Consider the following 24,157-nt stretch of genomic DNA (forward strand, 5'->3'; position numbering starts at 1 on the left):
ATTAGACTACAATGAACTTTGTAGCCCAGAAATAATTAAAATCTGTTAACGATGCGCAATATTTAAAACTGCACCTGAGTCAAGGTTTTTCTCTGCGTGTGATTAACAAGGCGAACTTAATTGGTTTTTCAGTCTCTTGGAGCACTGCAGGAAGCACAAATACCTGGCCAAGAGTGGGGAGACCTTTGTGAAGCTGGTGGTGAGGCTGATGGAGAGGCTGCTGGACTACAGGACCATCATGCACGACGAGAACAAGGAGAACCGCATGAGCTGCACCGTCAACGTGCTGGTGAGCAGCAAAATCACAGCAAAACCACCACAAATCACCATAAAATCACCACAAATCACTGCAAAACCACCACAAATCACCATAAAATCACCACGAATCACTGCAAAATTGCCAGAAATTTGCTATGAAACCAGTACAGAATCACGACAAATCACTGCAAAATCGCAACAAAACCACCAAAAATTGCAACAAAACCACCATCACCACAAGATCACCACAAAATCACCCAAAGAATCACCACAAAATCACCCAAAAGTCACCACAAAATCACCAAAAATCACCATGAAGGCCCCACAAAATCATCACAAAATTGCCAAAAATCACCACATAACCACCACCAAATCACCCTAAAACCATCACAAAACTACCACAAAACCACCAAAAATCACCACAACCACCACACCACCCAAAAAACCACCACTAAACTACCACAAATCCACCAACAATCCCCACAAAATCAATACAAAATCATCATAAAATCACCCAAAAATCATCACAAAACCACCATAAAACTACTACAAAATCACCACAAAATCACCCAAAGCCCCATTACCCTCAGGATCCTTCATCTTTAACAGAAGACTTGTGTCAAGCAGAGTGTCTGTTGGGATTCTTGGGGAAATTTGGAATGCTTTAGGTTTTTTTCCTATTTTTTTCCTATTTTGGTGAAGGCAAATCTGTGAAAACATGGACTATCCCTTCTTTAATTGTTTGTACAGAAAGATTTAAGGAGAAATGTTAGAGGGCCTGTTCATTGACATTTCCAATTGATGTATAAACAACTCTGTGCTGAAAACCACTTGACATACAGAATGTCGGAGTTCTCTGCCATTTACTCTCAAAATTTCTGTGGATTTGCAATCTCATTTATATTCTGCTCTCTGCTCAGCCCCTTTATTCAAATTATTTGAAGGAATTGGAGGTACTGTTTGATTCACAGAAGGAAAACTTGGCTTGTTTTCCTCACTGATGGGAAATCTCCTCCTCTTAGACCCTGACATTTTGGAGTGTCCACCCCATACACAAATCTTGATCTATTTGGGCTGGAGTGGGAAGCAATAATTGTTCCAGTAGTACTCACACACATCATGGTCTTTGGTGGAGATTCAGAAAATGAGATTTTACAACCCAAAAATCAGCACCCATGAATGATAACTTTCAGAGACCCCAAAATAACGTGAACTAAATTTGGTATTTCCACTGTTTGCCACTGAGAATTCCAAGCTTTGCTCCCCATATCATAATCAAAGCTTTGATTTTGCACGAATACATGAGGCACAGCCAGTGTTTATCATTTATGTGATCTGGCTGATGGACTTTGTTCAGGAAAGAGCAGAGTAAATAGTTCACAACTTCTTTTATATTTGCATATAATGTAGTTTTTAGCTTTTTTATTTTGTATCTAATGCAGTCCTGGCCTCGTGCAGTGCAACATTTACACCGCTCCATCTCATCAGCCGTGAACCAAATGGTGCCCACTGGAGCAGGAGAGGAGATGGAGGCATTTTTAGTTTGTTTTTCCTCTCTGCACATCAGAAAGCATCAGAATGTTTGGGAAATGGGCAAAGAGGAGGGACTTGGAGAGTTGTCACAGGCTGGTGATGCAGCAAGTGCTGTTGGGCTGCCTGCAGAAAGGTCACGGCGTCCTCCTGAGCAGAACCCTGGTGGAAAATCCTGCCAGGTCTCCAAGCAGGATGGGAAACAACACATCACAGTCACCACGCACTGTGTCAAACTGGGAACATTCCCTTGGGAAGGTGAAATTGTTTCTCCTTCCCTTCATCAGAGCACTCGGAGCCTCCTCCCTGGAATTTCGCCATCCCCATGGGGAAGCTGAGGAACCCCTGGGGGTTTGTTCTCTCCAGGTGTCTCCCAGCAGCATCTCCTGATGCTGGTTCTGGGCAGCTGAATTTGCAGATGATAGATTTCGTGGGTGATTTGCTGCTGTCAGGTGCAATCACAGTGAGACACCAAGCACAGGCCTGCTGCAGCCGCTGGAATCCCCGGGAAGCGGCGCAGGGCGGAATTTTCCGTCACTTTCGGTCACCGTGATTTCAAACCTTACCTTGATTTTACACTCCCGTTTCCCCTCCAGGGCCCACTCAGCCTTTTCATCATTCTCCAGGTACCTGAAGTGAAATTCATGCCTTTGCAAAAATCCCACCCACGGCTGAAACCCGGCACAATTCCCACCTGAGGTCTCAAAGAGTTCCTAATTGGGACTTGGCTGATCCCGAGCTTTTCCTGGGATTCAATTTATCTGCACTGACGGTGGTTTGACTGGGAGGGTTTGATCTGCATTTATGGCTGTGCTGCTGGGGAAGGCTCTGGAGCCCCAGAAGGGGCTGAGGGAGCTGGGAAGGGGCTGAGCCTGGAGCCAAGGAGGCTCAGGGGCCCTTGTGGCTCTGCACAGCTCCTGCCAGGAGGGGACAGCCGGGGGGTCGGGCTGTGCTCCAGGGAACAGGGACAGGAGCAGAGGGAACGGCCTCAGGCTGGGCCAGGGCAGCTCAGGGTGGATATTGGGAACAATTTCCTCATGGAAGGGTTTGTCCAGGCCTGGCACAGCTGCCCAGGACAATCCTGGAGTGTTCCCATGCCTGGAGGGATTTAAAATCCATGTGGATGTGGCACTTGGGGACGTGGGGCAGTGGTGGCCTTGGCAGTTTGTTTTCTGAATTGAACCCAGAAGTAATAAGCAGCTTTAGCAACTGAAATACCCCTGGAATAACCCATCATTCCTCTGTGAAATGTGGATTCTGTTATCCATTCCAGTTCTCTTTTAAAAGATCACTTTTGTATTGGATTTATCCCTCTTTTAGTACTGGGTTTGTGCTCTTTTAGTGCCTCCTCAAACTTCTTTAATTTAGCATTGAAATATATTTAATTCATTGAAGAAGGACTTTCTTGGTAATTTGTTTTCTTAGATACATTTTAAATTTTGGAGGCAAACTTAAAATTAGATTCAGAAATGCCTTGAATCTCTCCCCCAGTTATCATATTTTGCATTTACAATATTTGCACTGTTAACCAGTTTATCTCAAGGCTGGAGGCACTCAGAGGAGAGTGATGCTAATGTGTGACATATGAAACCAGACAAATAACACTAATCTAACTCTGTATTTCCAAGGAAACTGATAGAATCCAAGAGCAGATGTTGTATTGCTGGACTAAGGTTCAGAGTTTTCAATCCACAGAACAACTGTTGCTTTAAAATTTCGGTTTTGTTGTATGTTAGAAAATTTTCAGCTGAAAATGGTTAATGATGTGTGACTTGCAAATGCCAGCAGCAAATTTCTAGCAGTATTGTTCTTGCAAATTCTTAACCTTTGCAGTGAGACAGCAGCCCTAAAACATTGCAACATGAAACATCCCAGCATTTGATTTTCTGAGTTAAATAACTTGTGTTCCATCACTGGAGGCAAATTTCATTTTGCAGTTTGGAGGTTGATGTTACGCAATTATGAATTTTTAATTTGGAGCGTGTTCTGTGTACATTGCAAAGTGTGAAATCAAAGACTTTGTAACCAAATTATGTTGTTTTTCAGAATTTCTACAAGGAGATCGAGAGGGAAGAGATGTACATAAGGTTTGTAAACATGACTGGTGACAAACTGCCTGACACAGGCTCTGTAATTGGGGAAATTAAGTTCATATTAAGCAGTCACTTGGGGGCTGGAAGAGAGGAGTAATGAAAAATCACACCTTGGCTGAACCTGAAGTAATTCAAAAGCTTATCTGCACTGAGAACAGAGTGCTGGAAGTGAAAGTCAGGAGATTATCTCTGTCCCCTTTCTCCATGTCCTTCAGTTCCATTACAATGAGCACTGAAATACTCAGGAGCCAGAATTCTGCTGGTGAAGAAAACAAATAAGCTGAGCAAGAAATGATGTTGCCTCCTAGTGAGGTACAAAATATGTGACTTGGAATAAAAAAAAAATTGTTAAATAATGCCTGACTGATACTTATTTTAAACTTAAAGCTTTCAAAATGTCTTTTCAGACCAAGTAAACATGAAAATATTGTGCTTTCTGTAAACCTCAAGGTTCACTGCCTCCCATTTGTGCTTTGGCTGACTGTTGCTTACACTGATGTGTTAAAATGATGAGCTTTGTGTTTGTACTGCTATTTTAGGTATCTAAATGTGACTCATTATTCATTCTCAGGTGCTTATTATCTTTGTGGAAGAGTTTTCACTTGCCAACTCTCTTCCTGTTGTTTTAATGGTTTTAATTGGTCTTTTAGAAGTTTGCAAAAAGAACAGGAAATGGCAGGATTGATAATTGTGGACAAACACATGAAGTGATTTCTTATTATTTAGGTCTGCCCTGTTCAGCATCTCTATCAAGACAAATTGTCTCTCACTGCCAAACCCCCAGCCAAATTATCTCCAATTTCTGTTAACAAGCTTGTAACGAATATCAAACTTGAAAGTATTTTCACTGGCTTTTTCAAAATACAATTTTTAATAGTTTTGTGGGGATTTTTTTAATTTGTCAGTGTAAAAATCATCAAACAGATTAAGAGAATTGAGTGAGGTGTGATGCTATTGAAGGTAAATAATGAAATTTACTCCTGTCCCCATAGCTGAACTGTAAAAGTGCTCTGTCTTGCACAAAATCTGGATTGGATTTATTACTCACCACAAGTCATTCTCTTGATGTTCAGTCAAAGATTAAACTCAATGATCTTGGAGGACTTTTCCAACCTCAATGACCCCATGATTCCCTGAGGGTCCCTTAAAAGCAGCACAGTGGAAATGCAAATGATTCTAAATGTTGTCTGCACACAGAAATGGGAACTTTAACCAATCCCACAAATACTTACTTGTTTGAAGATAGACTTGAACCCTTTTAATCTCCAAAATAAATGACTGAGTGACATCTTAAACCCACTCTTTTTAAGAGCCATTGTTTCTGTTGCTGGCAGGTACCTGTACAAGCTGTGTGACCTGCACAAGGAGTGTGACAACTACACAGAGGCTGCCTACACCTTACTCCTGCACGCAAAGCTCCTCAAGGTAAACCCCAAAACACATCCTAACAATGGGAAATGCCAGCAGCAGCCAGCCAGGGGGGTGTTTGGCACTCACAACATCTGCACTTGGAGCTGATGAACTGCTCTGGGTTCTCGTTTGCACGTGGAATTCATCCCCAGAGGAAAGCAGCACTTCACTGGGTGGCAGAGGTGGATCTGGAGCTGGAGTGAAGGGAATGTGGTGAAGTCAGCACCACAAAACCCAAATTGCAAATATCCAGACTGTACAATATGTGAAAGCCTCTAAGCAGATATTTTAGTAAATGAGCTCTCCACAGATCTTTTGTGCAAGGAGTGCTGGAGCCGCTGCTCGAGTGCTCTTGGGTGTCTGTAACTGATTTCAGAAAATTGCAGAGAGATTCAAATGGCCTTCTTTCCAAGGTCATGCCTTTAAAAGGTGCATATAATTTGAATGCAGTGTTACCCAGTTTATAGCACATTTGAAGAGGCACAACAATATTGCTCCTCTTCAAGGAATGTGTGGTGTAGCCTGCAATATGCACAAATAACATGTTACCTGCAGAAAGTGCCTGAAATAAAGCATTTGAGTGTTTAACACTACCCACTGCCAGCCAGAAATGGAGTGAGGCTGTGCTTCAGAAGCATTAATCTCCTGAAAACATTCTGGAGAGTAGATTTTGTCTCTAACATGCTGATGTCACAAATGTGGGAGCAGGTACCCGCTTTGCTCTCCTGGTTATCACTTAGGAAGGTGCTGCTCTTGCCAGCAGACACTTGTGTCATGAAATTACATTTAATACAGCTGAATCATCACTGAATTCCTGGGTTTATGTTTTAATTTTGAAAAGCAGTTAATGGGAAAAGTAGAAATCTCAATGTGATAAGAATTAGGGGTTTTGGAAGTTTGATTTAGTCCTGTTTGTCTTCCTCACGTCTCACAACCTACAGTGAAATCTTTCTTCCTCAGGGAGTGCTGGATCTTTTTCCACCCCCCTCAAAGACATGACCCCCCCAAGGGCAGAGAGTCAGGGACAGAATCAATGAGAATTTCATTTTTTCCCTTGATCTCCTGCTCATTCCAGTGTATTGCAGCCTCCTGGTCCAGGGAAAGTTTCCCTTCCCATGGCAGGGGTGGAACCAGATGGGCTTTAAGGTCCCTTCCCACCCAGAGCAGCCTGGGACTGAGTGATTGCACCCTGCAGTGCTCATGGTGCCCCTCTTCATCCAGGAAATGCAGCTCATGCTCAGCAGCCAACTGTTCTTGGCAATCCTGCCTTTACTTTCAGCAGTCCCCAGCAAAGTGTGAGTGTCAAATATCTATTTTGAAAAGTTGAAAAGGGGAAGGTGTTAAATGAGATCCTTCTGATGGATGCACTGAGAATTATTCGTTCTTCAGAGCTGAGTAAACTGCATCCAAGCCATAAAAAGATTAAATGTGATGCAGAGTGTACATGTGCAATTTAAATTAAGACACTCTGAAATGTATTTACTGTATTTTAAAATCATTAGAGGGTTATTACACAAGGAAACATCTCTAAGATTCATCTGGAGTGCAAAAGCACTGTGCCCACTTCACATGGATGAACCTTTTAGACAGGATGAAGGATTCATTCCCTTCCATGGGGGCTGTGTTCCTGAATAAATGATGGAATAAACCATGCCATAATACCTCACTCAAACTTCACCTGGCATGGCTTGGACTTGTTAGACAATTTACTTCCTGTGACCTGAAATTGGAGTTTAGCCAGTTGTGGCTTTTCTTAGGGGATGTGTTCAGAGAGCAGGTGAGTGTCTCTCTTAATGTGCTCCTTTGAATTCAGTGGAAAAACTCCATGGGAAGAAATACCAATTTTTCTTTCCTTCTAATGCAAATCAATAGTAAATGCCAGGGAAGAATTCGTCACAGGTTTTCATCCCTGAGTGGATGTTTGTTTGTAAGTATAATTTCATTAGAGGCTGGAATTACTTTATTATCCAAGTGTGTCAGTCTGTACCTCAGTCCCTGCCCCTGCAGCCCTTCGTGGAGGGAGGAGTTCAGTGCTGCCTGAGGAGCAGCAATACTGGGGGTGTGTAACTGAGCAATTGAGTTTTTCTGTCAAGCCTCAGGACAGGATTTTCAATGACACTCATCACGGGCAGATACTTCATCCCAGTGATTTTAATGGGATCACATCGAGGGCAAGACTGAGAGTGGGTGAGAATTTCACCTTTAAATCTGCAAGAAGGCTCTGTCTGTGGAGGGAGAGAGGCCAAATTACTGCAAGCTGATGAAGCACACTCAAGGAAAGAGACTTGTGTTGTGTTTTCAACCTTCTTTCTCAAAATTGACGTGTTCAAAACTAACAGAAGATAGCAGCTGTTAGCATGCTGAAAAGAATTCTATCACATTGCAGGCTTCAGCAGGGTTGTGTTGATCAGAAACAGAGTTCAGAACAGAGCTGTCAGAGGTGTCTGCATGACCCAAACAAAAATTTTGGCCAAATCAAGAAGTGATTGAGTGAAATTTAATAATATATAGCAGGAAAAGTATCAGTAATTCTGCAAATGAATCTGGGAGCTGCTCAGAGAACCTGTGGCTGCCCCTGGATCCCTGGCAGTGTCCAAGGCCAGGTTAGAGTTGCCTGGGACAGTGGAAGGTGTCCCTGCCCATGGCAGAGGTGGGATGGGATGGGATGGGATGAGCTTTAGGCTCCCCTCCAACCCAAACCATTCCATGATTCCTATGATTGACACCTTTCCCTTGATCCATCAGGCATTTGGTGGAAAAGCCAGGGCTGCTAATTGCAGACAGGCTGGATAAAGTTAATTATGCTTTCCCTACCTCCAGAGATCCTCAGTGAGTTGGAGCCATCTCATTTCCCTGCCTGCAGCCCTTCCCAATGATGTCTTGAGGGGGCTGCCCTAGAGCAGAGGCTGAGCAGAGCTAAAGAATAAAGCAGGGATTTACTCAAAGGATCTCCTCCATGGATGCACCTTGGGCAGCACCAGAGCCCAGCCAGGGCTGCCCCCAGGATGAACCCAAATGGCCCCAAAATGCACGAGCGCTGCCGGGGTCTCTCCCTGGGCTCAGCTCTGCTCCATGTGCACATTGCAGTTCAGTGGCCAACCCCACTGCAGCCCCTGCAGTCCCACCCTGCTTGTTTTTCTCTCTGCAGCCCACGGGCTTTGTGCTCCTGGGCTGAGATTGGGATCATTTGTCCTTGGTGCCCAGCTGGAGCAGGAATTGTTTTGTCTCCGTGCTCTGTGCAGAGCTCACCATCCCCTGATGTGAACCCAGCCCCACACACTAAAGCAGCACAGAATGTGAAAATAGAAAAGCTAAACCTGAGGCATCACCTTTGTGTTGGTGGATCTGGGCTCCAGGGTTTCTCCCACACAAAGTGAAGTGTTCATTGTGTCCCCAGCAGGCCAAGGTCACCCTCATCAAACTCACCGAGGAGAGGAAGCCACCTCCAGAAGCTCCCTTCCAGCTGATGGATGTAATTAGCCTCCAATTACAGCATCCAAATAAATGTTCCTTGTGCCCAAGGAAGCAAAGGGCACAGCTGTGAAAAAACCCTTTGTTGGTGCATTAACTGCAGTACCACTCCTTGAATAAAACCCCTCTCTTTTATTTCACTTCAGATCTCATAGCTTTGGATTTGCTTTCACTTTTCCCCTTTTTTTTATGATTTAGTGGTCAGAAGAAGCATGTGCAGCACATCTCACCCAGCGGGATGGATACCAAGCTGCTACTCAAGGACAGCTGAAAGATCAGCTCTATCAAGAAATTATCCATTACTTTGACAAGGGCAAGGTAAAAAGGGAAGAAAAAAACTGCAAATGTATTTCATTGCTTTTCTCTCAAACTTATAAATTTAATAGTAAACATAGTTTGCATCCAGTGACCTTCAGGAAGCACTTACAGATAATGATATTACAAAAAAAAAGTCAAAAGAAATCAATGGTACATTTATAACTCATCTCTTAAGGGTAAATATATGGGCATATGATGCCATGGAGTAAATAAAAGAGTGATGCATGTAATTTGGAGGACTTTCTCTGGCAGTTACAAGAGCTAAGAGAATCCTTCAGCTCCCCTTGTTTTTCCTCATGTACACAAAACTAATTCCCTCAGGGCCTGGATGTCTGTGGTTGATATCATAAATATCCTGGGATGAGGGTATTTCATTGCAATTGCATCTTTTAATGCAGAAGGAAATTGCATTTGGCATTGCTTGGTGTTGGAGAGGAAGGGGGTTAATGTGGGAGGCAGGGATGGATCAGTGTTTGGATATTTCAGGCACGAAATATTCCAGAATCTCTTTGTCAGAACATTTCAGAAGTGTAAACTTGGGGTTTAAAAGTAAACAGAAGTGGTGTTTTCTGGTAGAATTAGAATATTATCCAGCCAGCCCATCTTTTCCAGGTGAGTTTTTAGCAGAATCAGATTAAAATCCTAGAATAAATTTGATAGGGACTCTCATTTCTATAATTTTGTCAGAAATGTTGCTTAAAAAGTCAAATTTTATAGCTTATCTTAATGCAATACTTAAAAGTTGTTAATGAGTGATGCTAGAAGTTGTCATTCTGGATTGTGGTAAAAATTGTAATTCTAGGCTGGTATAAAAGTTGTAAAAATTATAATTCTGGAGTGGTGCACAAGTGGCTGTTTGGGGCTGGGGATGCTGGAGGTGACTTGGTGACAGTTCCTGCTGTCCAAAAAGCTTTTTTTGGGTGAATGAGAAGAATCTCATTTGAATGAGGGCCACAGATTATTTTAAAGCTTGTTTTAATCTTACATTCCTGTTTGGAAGTAAAACCAAGAGTTGCCTGTTTTTATTTTGTTGTTTTTATTTGGTTTTATTTTATTTTGTTGGTTTTATTTTGTTTGTCTTTGTGGCTTTCTGTTGGTCATTTCTGGTGTCCAGGCACTGGGAATTGTTCTGCTGAGCACCAGTTCTGTGCAGAACTCAAGTGCCAGGACTCCTGTGTGATTTTTGTGTGTGTGAGGAGATGATTTATTTCCAAACTGCTCTCTCCTACTTACAGATATTCCTCCTCTCATTTTCTGGTCACTCAAGCTGGTGATATTTTTTCACATTACTCCATGAAAAGGGAAATTAAAAAATCAATATACACTGAGAATATTCATCTTGTGTGATTTCGCAAATGTCAGGAAGCTCCAAGTGGAGGTTTCCAGTGTAGATGGAAGGTAATCCTCTCATTTGGGATGTTCTGACATTAAATTAAATCAACTTCTTGCATTCCTTGAGCAGTTTGCAAATGTAGCCCAGCAGCTGTTGTAGCTCTCCATGATCAGTAACACACCTGAAGCAGCCTTTGCTGTGCATTTCTGGGACACTGAACCCATGCCCAAACCAATTTTTCCTTTTTTTTGTGCCATTATCACCCAGCTGGGTCCCTGCAGCTCACTCCAGATCCCCCTTGTTTGATTTCCCTTCCCATTAAGTTAACAAGAGGTGTCAGAAGGAGGTCACCAGCACTGGGCAGCTGTGGAGGCACTTCCAGGCTTTTCCAGAAGCTCAGGAGTTTTGTTTTCCACTTGTGAGCCTGTGCCTCTCCCACCCCAACCTGCCTGATGGAAAGCTGTGAATTTGGGAAGGGAGGGAGATGTGGGACTAAGAAACATTGTGTAGAGGAAATGGAGCAGAGGGATTTCCTAAAATTGGGTTTAAAACATTGGCTTTTTGTTTTCTAAAGGCTGGTGTAGTTCAGCCTCTCAAAAATCAGGATCCCTTTCTCTTGGCAGAGTAATTTCCCAGGGGAATTCACAGTTTTCTTGTCTATTGAAAGCCAACCATGAGGCTTATCCCTTAAATATTGGCATTCATGGGCAGGTGAATTTAGATTTAATCCTCCACACACAGGCTGGAATGGAGTGAGCACTTTACTTCTGGCCCAGAAGTGCCTGAGAAATTTGTGAGTGAGGAAAAGGGAGCGTGGACTTGCCCTGGAGGCAGGAATGTGGCACCTCGTGTGGGCTGAAACAAAATCCTGGCCCTCACCAGGGTATCCCAGGTACTTGCAGTTCAAGATTCATTCAGGGTTCCTCATTTTGATTTCTGTTTTTAATCTGTTATTCTTAGGAAGTTTGCTTTTTTACCTGTATTTGACTTTTGGTCCTTTAACCAACCTTTTATAAAGCTGAAGTGCAACTTTCACCTTTAGGGAAGGAGCATTTCTCAGAAACAACTTTTGCATTTTGCAGCTGTTGTACTTTATGGATTAGATTCCTGGTTAGTTATGCCCTTCATTCCTTTACTAAGCTCCTTCTTTGCAAAAGGAAAGTTGTTTCCCTGGCATAGGGATCCTTTTCTCTCCTAGATCATTCTTCTTCACTGCACTGCACTTTGCAGTCTCCTCTCCATCTCTCTTGGCTTTTGCCCTTAAAATCCTGATCCTCAGGCTTATCCCAGCAGTCTGACCCATCCTTTGAACTGCTCTCAAGTGTTTGCTCTCTCTGTGTTTCCCTGAAGCTTTGTGATTTCCAACAAAGCCCTTAATGCAGGGACTTTGCTGGAAATTCTTGGGTTAGAATGTCCCAAGGTGAGAAGGGAAATAGTGATGGGACTAAAGGAATGGGGAAAGGGGTGGCATTTTTCCTGTGGGAAGGAGCTGATGGAAATCAATGCTGATGAGCTCCTGAATCCAGGGAATGCAATAAAGTGTTGCTTTAAACCAGGTTTGTTTGTGGAGCCACAAGGGAGGCAGCAGCATTCCTGTTCCTGCCTGCTGAAATGTGGGAGCAGCCACAGGCTCAGGTTTGCTGTTGCTCATAAATCAGGACAGGTTTGCCTCTGCTCCTCCATAAATTGAAAGTGCTGGTCCTGAGGAGAAAAAAAACTAAACAAATGCACACTGCTCATTTATTTCTGCTCCTCCTTTCTCCCCTCCTACTCCAAAAAAAAGCTTTTACTGCTTTACAGCAGCCACAGAACAGAAAATATTTGAAATTATACAGCAAATGCCATGCTTTGGCTTAAAAGGCCTTTTTTCTGGCTCGTGGGATGACATCAAATGGCTTTTTCTTCCGTCTTAACAAGTGAGTGGTGAAATTCACCTGTCTGCCAAAAATCTGTGTGAGGCTCGTGGCCAGCTCAGCCCTGGAGCTGTCCTGAGAGCTGGGAAGGACAGAGAGACTGGGGAGAGGGAGGATGCAGAGTCTGACCATGTTCCAAATGAATATATTTATTTATTTATTTAAAGAGTTTCCAACCTGGCTCTATCTTGAATGCAGTGCTAACAATAGAGAAGTGCTGAGTTTTAGCATTTTATTTAAAATATTAAGCCTTCATGCTGGTTAATTAACACTACCTGAAATTTAACCAGCTTAGAAAGTCCCTCACACATCAGAACATGGCACCATAATATTCTTATGCCAGACTATTTCACTGCTCCTGACCATTAGCTCTGCAGGAGCCCAGAAATACCCTGAGATCCTCCTTAGCTGCTATTAACCTCAAAAACTAAATTGGATGCTGTAGTTCTTTCTGGCCAACAAGCAATCCAGCTTGAAAAATAAATTAAATCTCTGGGTTTTCCCTAAAACAGATCTCCTGAATCTGCAAAGTCTTGCCCATAACAATTTGCAGCTCGTGTCTACACAACTGAATTTAGGCTCTGCACATTTTTCTTACCCCCTGAGTACAAAAGAAGTGTTTTCCTCCCAGTATCAGCAGCCTCTCTCCCTGGTACCCTCTCCAGATAAATTGTTTCTCCCATTAATGAGTTGTACCTCATACAAATCCTGTGTAGGAGCTCCCTGTACAACTCATTTCTCCAGAAGGCTTGCCATGTCCTGGGCAACGCTGGGAAAGCTTCCAAGGCAGGAAATCTGCGAGGCAGCAGATTGGGAGTTATTGACCTTCAAGAATATAGATTTCATTTATCAGGATCCTGGGCCACAGCCGTGCTGTCCTCACCTGAATAAATTGGCTCTGGAGCAAACAGCTGAATTTTTCAGAGGGTTGTGCAGGGGATGTGAGACACACGGTCCCTGTTTCTTTGAAAATGGTGGGAAAATCTCCAGTTTTAGGTTGGTTTTCTGTGATGTTGGAGGTATTGTGGTGCAGCTGCACAAGGGAACAGCCAGGTAGTTCAGGAAATAGCCTCAGGCTGCACCAGGGAAAGTTCAGGTCGGATGTTAGGAAAAGTTTCTTCATGGTTGACAGGCAGAGGGACAGCCTGCTCAGGGCAGTGGTGCAGTCCCCATCCCTAAAATTGCTCAAAAAATGTATGGATTTGACACCTGAGGACAGGATTTGTTGTTTAACGTGGTAATGGTTGATGATCTCAGAAGTCTTTTCCAACCTTAGTGATTCTATGGACTCCTGTGCCTCTGGAGTTCAGGGCTCTCTCCACTCAAGAAATTAAATAATATAATAATAATAATCCAAGTTCTCTTTCTTCCTCTGAAGGAACAACTGGACAGTTGGGAATTCCAAACAGAGATGCTGGAGCACAGTGAGGTTTTTAAGAGGCAGTAGAAACAAAACATGGGTGTTTTTTTCTTAGACAGATGTCTTGGCTGGAGAGGGACAAAGTTAGACTGGAAAAATGGAATCTTTTCCCCTTTCTCCCTTTTATACTGTGTACTTGCAGTACGATAGATTTTCAGTACACTCCTGAAGGTGTTCCATTAAAGATAATGTGACACCATATCAGCAGGAGAACTTGTAAACTGACTTTTAGAGAAACTTTAAAGGAATTCCAGTAATTTAAGCCAGAAAAAAATGTTGTAATTGAAGCTGCTCTGCTGGGAGGGCTGGTATTGTTTAACCTGGAGAGGAGCAGCTCCAGGGAGAGCTCAGAGCCCTTCCAGGACCTGAAGGGGCTCCAGGAGAGCTGGAGAGGGACTGGGGACAAGGCATGGAGGAACAGGACACAGGGAATGGCTTTAAGCTGACAAGGGGTAGATTTAGATGGGAAATTGGGCAGGAATTGTTCCCTGTGAGGGTGGGCAGGGCTGGCACAGGGTGCCCAGAGCAGCTGGGGCTGCCCCTGGATCCCTGGCAGTGCCCAAGGCCAGGCTGGACACTGGGGCTGGAGCACCTGGGACAGGGGAAGGTGTCCCTGCCACGGCAGGGGTGGAATGAGATTATGTTTAACCCAGATCATTCTGGTGTGATTCCATGGTCTGGTTTTCTCCTGTTCATCTCTACTTCCTTGCTAGGAAGAACGCAAGGATTATGTGATTATTGTCTGTTGTACATGAACTAAATCTGGATCACATTTAATTTGAGGATTCATTTTTCAGGCTCTGGAACATTTACAGAATCCATTATTAGTATTAATATTCAGTAACATCTAAAGGCTTTGTTCAGGCTAGAGGAGGTGCAGTGGAAGCAGCCTCTGCTCCGGTGTGTTTATGGTGCTGACAGACAGGGGTGGGAAGGTGAATAAAAAAAATCAAAGGAGATTTAATTCTGCTGAAGTTGTTATTTAATCAGTACAGTGCTGTGGTACCTATAGGCAGTGATGTGTAGGCAGAGAGTGTCTGCTTTCAGAATCACTGGTTTGGGTTGGGAAGGGCCTTTAAAGGTCACCTGGTCCCACCCCATCACAAGCAAGGACATCTGTCAGCTCCCCCAGGTTCCTCCAGCCTGGCCTGGGACACTGCCATGGATCCAGGGGCAGCCCCAGCTGCTCTGGGCACCCTGTGCCAGGGCCTGCCCACCCTCACAGGGAAGGATTTCTTCCCAATATCCCATCTAAACCCACCCACCTTTTGCATTCCCAGACATGGTTTGGGAACATCTCTGCTCATGCAGGAGTCAGTGGGAAGAACCAAAGGAGTTTGTTTACAGTGTTGATGCAAATCAAAAATTATTTAGGCTTCAGTTTATTTCCAGTCTCATTTTGGAGAGGGACTGGTTAAATCTGGAGCACACAAGCAGGGAAGCAGGACAAGGGAAGTGATGGTCACACCGTTGTCTTTGAAATGAAAATATGCACAAGTTATGGATGACTGAAGTTCAGAAGAAAATGGCACTCAAAATGAGGGAAGGTTAAGTGATTTTGAAAGCTTTCACTTGCTGACTTAACAAACACCCGAATATTAGTTCAGTTATATAAATTGGTGCTGTATTGCCCTTCTGAATCAAAATTAACTCATCTTGGTGTGTGAAAATGTCCCTCTTCTTCTGCAACTCTGCCTTTACTCTTAAATTCATGTTAATTTTTGTTTAAAAATAAAAACATGCTCTGTATCATCATGCTAGATTAGATCCATAATATGGATAAAAACATTCAGATCCTTCCATTTGCAAAAATCGCGTTGCAGAGCGTTCAGGCTGCCTTGTAATTTCCTGCAGACGTGATCCCTCATTACCGTGATTGTAATTAGTCCTTCTGATGCGTTTTTCACCTTCAAGGCACTTTACAAACATGAGGCAACTCATGCTCATTCCAGGCCTCTTCCCTAGATAAATAACATTCTGAACCTTGTTGGAGAAATAAGTAAAATTAAGAGGAGGGGTCGAATATCACGAGGAGTTGCAAGGAAAGGTTAATGAAGAACCAGATTCTCCTCCTTGTGAGCATTCGTGGCTTTTTTTATCTTAAATTAGGTCACCACTTTGTCCAGACATCACCCCATCTGGTTTTTGCAGGACTCAGGAGCTCCTTTCCCCTTGCTCAGCCCCACAGTGCAGATTTTAGCCCTTATTTTGTCTTTTTTTGGAGGGCAGAAATCTCTCCTTTCTCCATGCGATCTCCCATGTTTTTTCCCTCTGTTTTGCTCATCTTCTGCCCCATCAGCAGCTCCCTGCCTCTCCAGGCTGCTGCTTTCCAGCCATTCCCACTCATTTTGCCAGGATAACCTTTCAGTCCATCCCTCTCCTTGAAAATTGGCTCCTTTTTCCCAGAGAGGAGCAGGGATGGCCAGTGAACCAATGGGACCCATCTTGCTTTTTGTGACATTGGCATGTTCCACGTGAAGACTTGCTGAGGATTCTTTTTTATTCTGTTTTATTCTTATTTTTCACATCAGCGTGTAGAACCAGAAATTTTTCTAAAAGTCTTATTTTTCCCAAGTTTTCCAGATATACTAAGAGATGCAGTTTCACCTTGCAGATCAGTAGACAACTAGAATTCACCTGGCACTGATTTTGGGGCTTTGAGTGTGGAATGTCATTTGTGTGGTTTGGGGTGTAAAATGTCTCTTATTTGCACAGTGTTTTGAAGAGGATGGGATTGAGGGATTTTTATGGGATGGATACAGGCATCAGTTGTTGTGAAGGTTTCCCCAGCTCACTTTTCCTCTACTCTCCCCAGCATCCACCTCCCACCATCTTTGGAACTTGTGGTGCTTCATCCCAAACTCCCTGTCCCTAAAAGTGGATATTTTTGGGGGAAAATGGGGAATTGTGTGTTCAACCCTTCCCCTCAGCCCTCCTCCATCCACCTGCTCTTGGCTGCTGCATCCCTATCCCGAGGGCAAGGAATGTGTGGCCTGATGCTGAGAGGAGAATGAGGTGGTGTGGCCAGAGGATTTAAATTTAAGATGCAGGCTGATAAAATCTGCATTTCTAACTTATTCTGAAACTCATTTTTATAATAAAGTGAGGTCAGCAACGCCAACCAAATTTCAGCAGTAGAGGTAGATCATCAAGTTTGATCTTAGATAGCCTGGTGTGCTAATTTAAGCATATTTTTGGGTTTGAGTGGTTCTTTATCTTTGGAGTGGAAAAAACAAATGAAAAATGCACATTTAAAACCATTCTTGCTGCTCCTCATTAAGATTGTTGCCTTCTGAGGAGCTGAAGGATATTGTTAAATTTCTTTGGGTCACTTGAGACGGCTGCTGAATTTCATGGTTGAGGAACGAGAAGAAGAAGAACCAATGGAAATATAATGAGTATTTGTTCAAAGCAATATCTGCAAATTGCCTGTCCTGTCTAATACAGATTACAGATATTAGAGGGAGAGAGAGGTGATTATGAAATATAATCAATCACCAGCCTTACTCCAAAGCCTTAGGTCCTGGGTTTCTTCATGGACAGGCTGTGTTTACACATTACTGGATGGGCTGGCAGGAATCATTTCATATCTGAAGCTCTTTGATCATTTGACTTGATTTGGATCCAGTAAATTTGCATCCTGTGCCAGAGAAGGTCATGGAGCAGATCACCTTGAGTGCCACCAAGCCAAGAAGGCGGATGGCACCTGGGTTGTGTTAAAAATGGTGTGGAGCAGGACCAGGGCAGGGATTGTCCCTCTGTACTGGCACTGCCGAGGCATCTCCAATCCCATGTCAAGTTTTGGGCTCCTCAATGATAAAAATGTCATTGGGGGCGCTGGAGTGTGTCCAGGGAAGGGAATGGAGCTGGGAAGGGGCTGGAGAATTCCTGAGGAGCTGGGAAGGGGCTGAGCCTGGAGCAAAGGAGGCTCAGGGGCCCTTGTGGCTCTGCACAGCTCCTGCCAGGAGGGGACAGCCGGGGGGTCGGGCTGTGCTCCAGGGAACAGGGACAGGAGCAGAGGGAACGGCCTCAGGCTGGGCCAGGGCAGGCTCAGGGTGGATACTGGGGAACAATTTCCTCCTGGAAAGGTTTGTCCAGCCCTGGCACAGCTGCCCAGGGCAGTTTTGAGTCCCCAGCCCTGGAGGGATTTTTAAAATCCATGTGGATGTGGCACTTGGGGACACGGGGCAGTGGTGGCCTTGGCAGTGCTGGGAATGGTTGAACTCAGTGAACTTGGAGGGCTTTTCCAGCCTCAACAATTCCATGATTCCATTAATAGAGACATTCATGAGCCCAGCAAAGCTCTTTGGCACGTCAGATGCTCAGTGTTTTCAGGCATGTGACGCAATTCATTTGGTTGCTTTATTCAGATTTATTTGATTCTGATGTTGATGTTTAACCAAGGTATGTAATTCAGCTTCTTTTTGTTGTTTTGTGATTTTTTTTTTTTCCAACAGATGTGGGAAGAGGCCATTGCCTTGGGTAAAGAACTTGCAGAACAGTACGAAAATGAAATGTTTGATTATGAACAACTCAGTGAACTGCTGGTAGGTTTTTTAATGACATAGACACTGCAATAATTTATTTCAGAGTTGAATTTTTAAGCTTTTAAATTTAAGCAATGACAGTAAAATTCAGAAACAAATACCCATCATGGTTTTGTTGGACCAATGTCAATTAACTGGCTACCACTGGATTGTCTGAAAAACATTGAATTTTATTTTTTTTTAGCAGAAAGAAAAACATTTTGGTAATGCTAAGCTGATTTATTTGGGGTATAAAAGGAAATTTTGAATTTAAATATAAATGGGGACATGAAAAAAAAATCCCATTCTCTCTCAAGTGTCTTTCTATATTCACATTTCTTTTTTTAGGTATGAATAATCCCCAAGCATTCATGTCTCCAGTCAGTTATTTTTGCCCTGACGTTACCCATTCATTATTCCTGCACCATTTTTTTCCTCCTGTTCTCTTCCAAAGAGATAAATGGCAGCTGTCACTGTCCCTCCTCGGGTCCCAACCATTTCCACAGGAGCTGGGATATGATTCCAGTTTGTTTCTGAACATTCTCGACTCTAAAGTTTTTGATCCCTTTTGCACTCAGAGTACATTTTCGACAATTTCTTTGAATTATTTATCTGTTTTCTTTATCCCAGTGTGTCTGAGCTGGGCATTCCTGTGGTGCTGAACTCAGCTCCACACAGCCCCAGCTCACTGCTCCTGGTGGGGTGGACACAGAATATTCTTCATTTCAGCATAAAAGGAATTGAGTAGGATTGTTCCTCAGCTAGAAGTGGTTGTCAGAGGTGATTTTTCACCAGGGGGTGGCTACACTCTGAGTCCCTCAGTTTTAATTTTCCATCTCCTTTCTGCTTGTACTTGGGAACGTGAACGGGTTTGTCACAGAGGCAACCACTCTTTAATTACCCTACTGGATCTCTTTTGAAGGAGAATTGGAATTTGCACTTTATTCATTGTAGTCAGTGATCACAGAGTGATGGAATGATTTGGGTTGGGAGGACCTTAAAACTCATCCAGTTCCACCCTCTTTGCCATGGGCAGGAACACCTTCCACTGTCCCAGGTTGCTCCAAGCCCTGTCCAACCTGGCCTTGGATATTTCCATGGAGTTTCTCCCTCTTCTAAGAAAGGAGACCCAGAACTTCACATCAGACAATTGAGTTTATCTGCTCATCAGCCAAGAGATGAGATGTCACAGTATTAGTCCTGGTCTACATTTCCCTCACAAGACAGAGATCAAAATTCACTCTCCTGTATGAGTCAGGTCTCACATACCCCATCAGCTTTTCTTATTGCTGCTGCTGAACAGCTCTTTTTTTTCTCCCACAATTAAATTTAGAACTTTTTTGTTCTTTCTATTCTCCCTATTGTCTCTTTTCTTCAAGCAATATTAAATATTAGCCTCTAAAACAATTCACAAATGACAGAATAGTTTTGCTCCAGACGAGCTGAGAAATACTCGGCAGATCTGGGTCTTTGTAGTCTTGGTGCCATTTTCTGTTATCTGTCGTGTGGGAGCAGCACTAAACCTCCCCCAGATCAAAAGTCATTCTCTTTGCAGAAATAATAGACTAAACATAAGTTAATGAACAGATCTTCTGAAGCTGCTCATTTGCTATTATTTCATCATTAGAGATAAAGAAGAACTCGGCGTCGAAAGCAGATGGCGTCTGACATGCGTGTGTTTATTCCAACATTTACATTTTCCTGCAATTCTCAACTGCCTGCTTTCCATATGCAAATTCATGGTTGTAAATATGGAAGAGAAGTAGTAGAAAAATGTGATGAGGTGTAAGAGCCCAAAACTGACAAGTCAGCACCATTGGGATGAGCTGTGTGCAGCTTCATCCTTCTGGTGTTTTGGCATCAGAAGTGTCACAACTGGAATTTCGGATTCCCTTGCAAATTCCTGACCTTCACTGCCAGTGAAATATTGGATGTGAATCAGTGAGGTCCACCAAGATGAGGTCCATCAAAATTGAGATGTTGGACTTGGAACAGTAAGGTTCACAGTGATGAAGTTCATCAGTTGTGATATTGGATGTGGAGCAGTGACGTTCATCAAGATGAAGGCACTCAAAATTGAGATATTGGATATGGAACAGTGAGGTTTACAATGATGAAGTTCTTCAAAATTGAGATATTGGATAAAGAGCAGTGAAGTTCACCAACATGAGGTCCATCAAAATTGAGATATTGGATATGGAGCAGTGAGGTTCACCATGATAAGGTGAAATTCATCAAAACTGAGATACTCCTTAGGGACCAGTCAGATTCACCATGATGAGTAGAAAAATCATGGCTACAGAGTCTGGTTTTTCCAGATATTGCCATCAATCTGAAATAAAGCTGAGGAAAAATAGGGGAATGAAAGGTCTTTAATTTAGAGATGCATACAAGATCTTAAGTGTAAGGAATCTCCTAAAAGCTCAGGTCATTCAAATCCCTCCTGTTTATTTTGCAGAGAAAACAAGCCCAGTTCTATGAAAACATTGTGAAGGTGATACGACCAAAACCAGATTATTTTGCTGTTGGATACTATGGCCAGGGATTCCCAACATTCATAAGGGTAAGTGTCACCTGTTTCCAGAGACTTTTCTTGCTCTGGAAATTTCCCTTGGCTTGGAAAAACCTTCCTGACACTGACAGGTGTTTTTTAGGTGTAAAAAACAGAACAAACACTGGTTTTTCCTTTCTGGTTTCTAAGATGGAATAGTTGAATTTTAGTAGAAAAACTTTCTCTTCAAACGTATTCAGTACTCTCTATCACTAGAAATGAAGATAAATGACCCAATCCATCACTCGGGGTCATAACCATCTGAAATGGTGACATTTTTGCCTGGCAGGTTAATATATATTTATATATATATTATATATATGAGCATGGTAGAGAAGCCTTTTGTACATGACCATGTTTTCAGGTGAGTGTCCTTTCCAGCATTGTCACTAAAATGAAGTTGACTATCAAAGGTGTGTGTGACACCTTTAATAGCAATTTTTATCATTGATTTGTGTGTCTCATGTGCCAATTTAAGATATGTGTCACTCGGTTGATGCCAGGATCATAGCTTTAGTGACATTTTAAGGGTTTTTTTCACTAATATTAGGATTTTTATGGCTTGAATTAGTGGCTAAAGGAAAGTGGGGCTATAACATGTCTGAATTGCATCTGTATTATGATTCTCTGGCACTTGGCAGTTGGTGACACAGAAATAACCCATTATTATTTCGTTAACTTCCCTGGGCATCATGTGCCAGGGCCTCACCACCCTCACAGAATGAATTTCTTCCCAATTTGCCCTCTGAAAACCAGGCTGTTGAGTGCCCTGCTGCTGGAGAAAATCCTCACTTCTCCCTCTATTCCAACATTCCCTGTGAATTACAAATGTATATACATAAATTACAGTTATACAGAACCATCTATTATTACCTTTCTTTCCCCTGCTGAGCTTTTCAAAAAGCAGCATTGCAGAACTAAACCCAACTGGGCAAATGTGAACAACTCCAGGTTCCTACCCCCAGTCAAAACACCCTTTTTTAATAAGTGCTGTATAATTTTTTCACCAAGTATTCATTTTTAGATGAGTAATGAGGTTAAGCATATTCAGATGCAAATTTTATCCAAACTTGCTTTAATATGTTTGATCAGTTAAAAATATGCAAGTTGTCTTTTACATTTTCCTTTAGAATTTAATGAACTCAGCATGTAAATGGGCTGTATAAAATACCACTTCAATTTCTTTACTGGCAAAGAAGAAATCAATGCTTACAAATACAATATATTTAATTTTAAAGTTATAAAAAGTTTTAAAGGTTATAATGGCAAAAATCTAATACATTAACGTGAGTCTTTTTATAAGAGTCAGTATTTTTGGATATTCTTCCTTATATATGCATTATGTTTCTGTTTTTCTTTGCTACTCTTTTTTGCTCACCTGAGTGCCTTTGAATAAATGTTTATGTATAAAAAGCCTAATTCAGTTTATTGATTGACATCCATTCCATCATTAGCTGTGGGAGGTGGAGAAGACATCTTGGATTTGGTAATAATTTCTATTAATATATTTTAAATGGCCACCAATGTTACAGATCCTTGAAATCATGTTTTGAGGTTATTTTAGTGTGGCTTAAAAAAATACCTAAAGGTAAACATGGGCTTAATGATCCCAGGATGAAATTGGAGGTGAGAAAAAGATATTGATGAAGTATTGATTACAACACAGCATGAGGAGAGTGAAATTCCTCTCATGCTGAGAAGTGCTAACGGCGTTGGTGTCAGCGCTTCTGAGGCCCCAGTTCTGTACTGGGAGCATTGGTTTTAGCTCTGGGGGTGCTGGTGCCAGATGTGGTTGCCTCTGTGATGCCTTGAGAGGGAGGCTGGACAGAATTCCAGAATAAAGCAGGGATTGATTCAAAGGATCTCCTCCATGGATGCACCTTGGGCAGCACCAGAGCCCAGCCAGGGCTGCCCCCAGGATGAACCCAAATGGCCCCAAAATGCACGAGCGCTGCCGGGGTCTCTCCCTGGGCTCAGCTCTGCTCCATGTGCACATTGCAGTTCAGTGTCCAACCCCACTGCAGCCCCTGCAGTCCCACCCTGCTTGTTTTTCTCTCTGCAGCCCACGGGGTTTGTGCTCCTGGGCTGGGATTGGGATCATTTGTCCTTGGTGCCCAGCTGGAGCAGGAATTGTTTTGTCTCCCTGCTCTGTGCACAGAGCTCACCATCCCCTGATGTGAACCCAGCCCCACACACTAAAGCAGCAGAGAATGTGGAAAATAGAAAAGCTAAACCTGAGGCATCGTCTGTTTGCAGAACAAAGTGTTCATTTACCGGGGCAAGGAGTACGAGCGCCGCGAGGACTTCGAGGCGCGGCTGCTGACGCAGTTCCCCAACGCCGAGAAGATGAAGACAACGTCACCCCCTGGCGATGACATCAAATCCTCCTCTGGCCAGTGTATCCTTGGGCTGTGCACCCAGTACAACCAGTGCATCCAGCAGCTCAGATCAGGGATTTATGGCCAACCTGTTGTGCTTCTGCCCTGACGGGTGTAACGCACTGGTTTTGTTGGTTTGTCATTTTGTGTGTGTGTGTGTTCCCGCTGAGCTGTTTGCTCCCTGTGACTGAAATTCCCTTTTCACTTCTTAACCCCGGAAATGCAGATATTCAGTGCTTCACTGTAAAGCCCAAGCTGGATTTACCCTCAAAATTTCACAGGCCAGTGTCAGAGCAAATTGTGAGGTGAGTTTGGGTTAGGTTTTGTTGTTTTCTCAGTCCCCTTTATAGCACATTATTGTTGCATTAGGAATCTGTGCACAGTCAAGGACATGGGCATTGTGAGGGCATTTAATGGTGATTTTTAATATTGACACATGTTCCAATCCACTGGAAAATAGTGATCCCATATTTGTTGATAACTTCCTCTACTATTAGAATTTAGTATCTATTCCTAAACAGACAGCGTTTGATTTTCATTGTGCATTTGGGGCTTGGAACCACACGATCTTTGAGGTCACTTCCAGCCCAATCCATTCTGTGTTCCATGATTCTTCTCCCTCTTTTCAGTTTCTACAGGGTGAATGAAGTCCAACGTTTTGAGTATTCACGCCCTGTTCGAAAAGGAGAGAAAAACCCAGACAACGAATTTGCAGTAAGAAATTGTGAAGAAAATAAACCACTTCTGGTTTGCTTGTTTATCCCCCTCTATTTTGAGCATCTGAGCCATTCATTATCTTTTGCTTGTTGAGAAATAAATTCTAGGTTTAAAGGGATTATTTTTCATAGAAAGTTAATTAAGGCAATCTATCATGTTCTCGTTTATACCAATAGGAAAAAAATGGGCAACGCTGTATTTATTTTGTAAAAACAGCTCTTCTGAGAAAGGATTTTAAA

At 42.9% G+C, this 24,157-nt stretch overlaps 1 protein-coding gene across 2 annotated transcripts in view; it reads left to right on the forward strand.

Annotated features, from left to right (window-relative positions):
* The window catches only part of DOCK1 (dedicator of cytokinesis 1), a 265,941-nt gene that overhangs the window by 205,072 nt on the left and 36,712 nt on the right, over positions 1 to 24,157 (forward strand). For both annotated transcript variants that reach the window (XM_064431580.1, XM_064431581.1), the window contains exons 35-43: positions 133 to 289; positions 3,835 to 3,875; positions 5,216 to 5,306; positions 8,961 to 9,080; positions 18,204 to 18,293; positions 20,731 to 20,835; positions 23,080 to 23,221; positions 23,428 to 23,506; positions 23,831 to 23,915. In XM_064431580.1, the coding sequence (XP_064287650.1) occupies positions 133 to 289; positions 3,835 to 3,875; positions 5,216 to 5,306; positions 8,961 to 9,080; positions 18,204 to 18,293; positions 20,731 to 20,835; positions 23,080 to 23,221; positions 23,428 to 23,506; positions 23,831 to 23,915 (910 nt within the window). The remainder of the gene's footprint in view (positions 1 to 132; positions 290 to 3,834; positions 3,876 to 5,215; positions 5,307 to 8,960; positions 9,081 to 18,203; positions 18,294 to 20,730; positions 20,836 to 23,079; positions 23,222 to 23,427; positions 23,507 to 23,830; positions 23,916 to 24,157) is intronic.

This window comes from Passer domesticus, chromosome 8 (assembly GCF_036417665.1).
Source record: "Passer domesticus isolate bPasDom1 chromosome 8, bPasDom1.hap1, whole genome shotgun sequence".
Lineage (NCBI taxonomy): Eukaryota > Metazoa > Chordata > Aves > Passeriformes > Passeridae > Passer > Passer domesticus.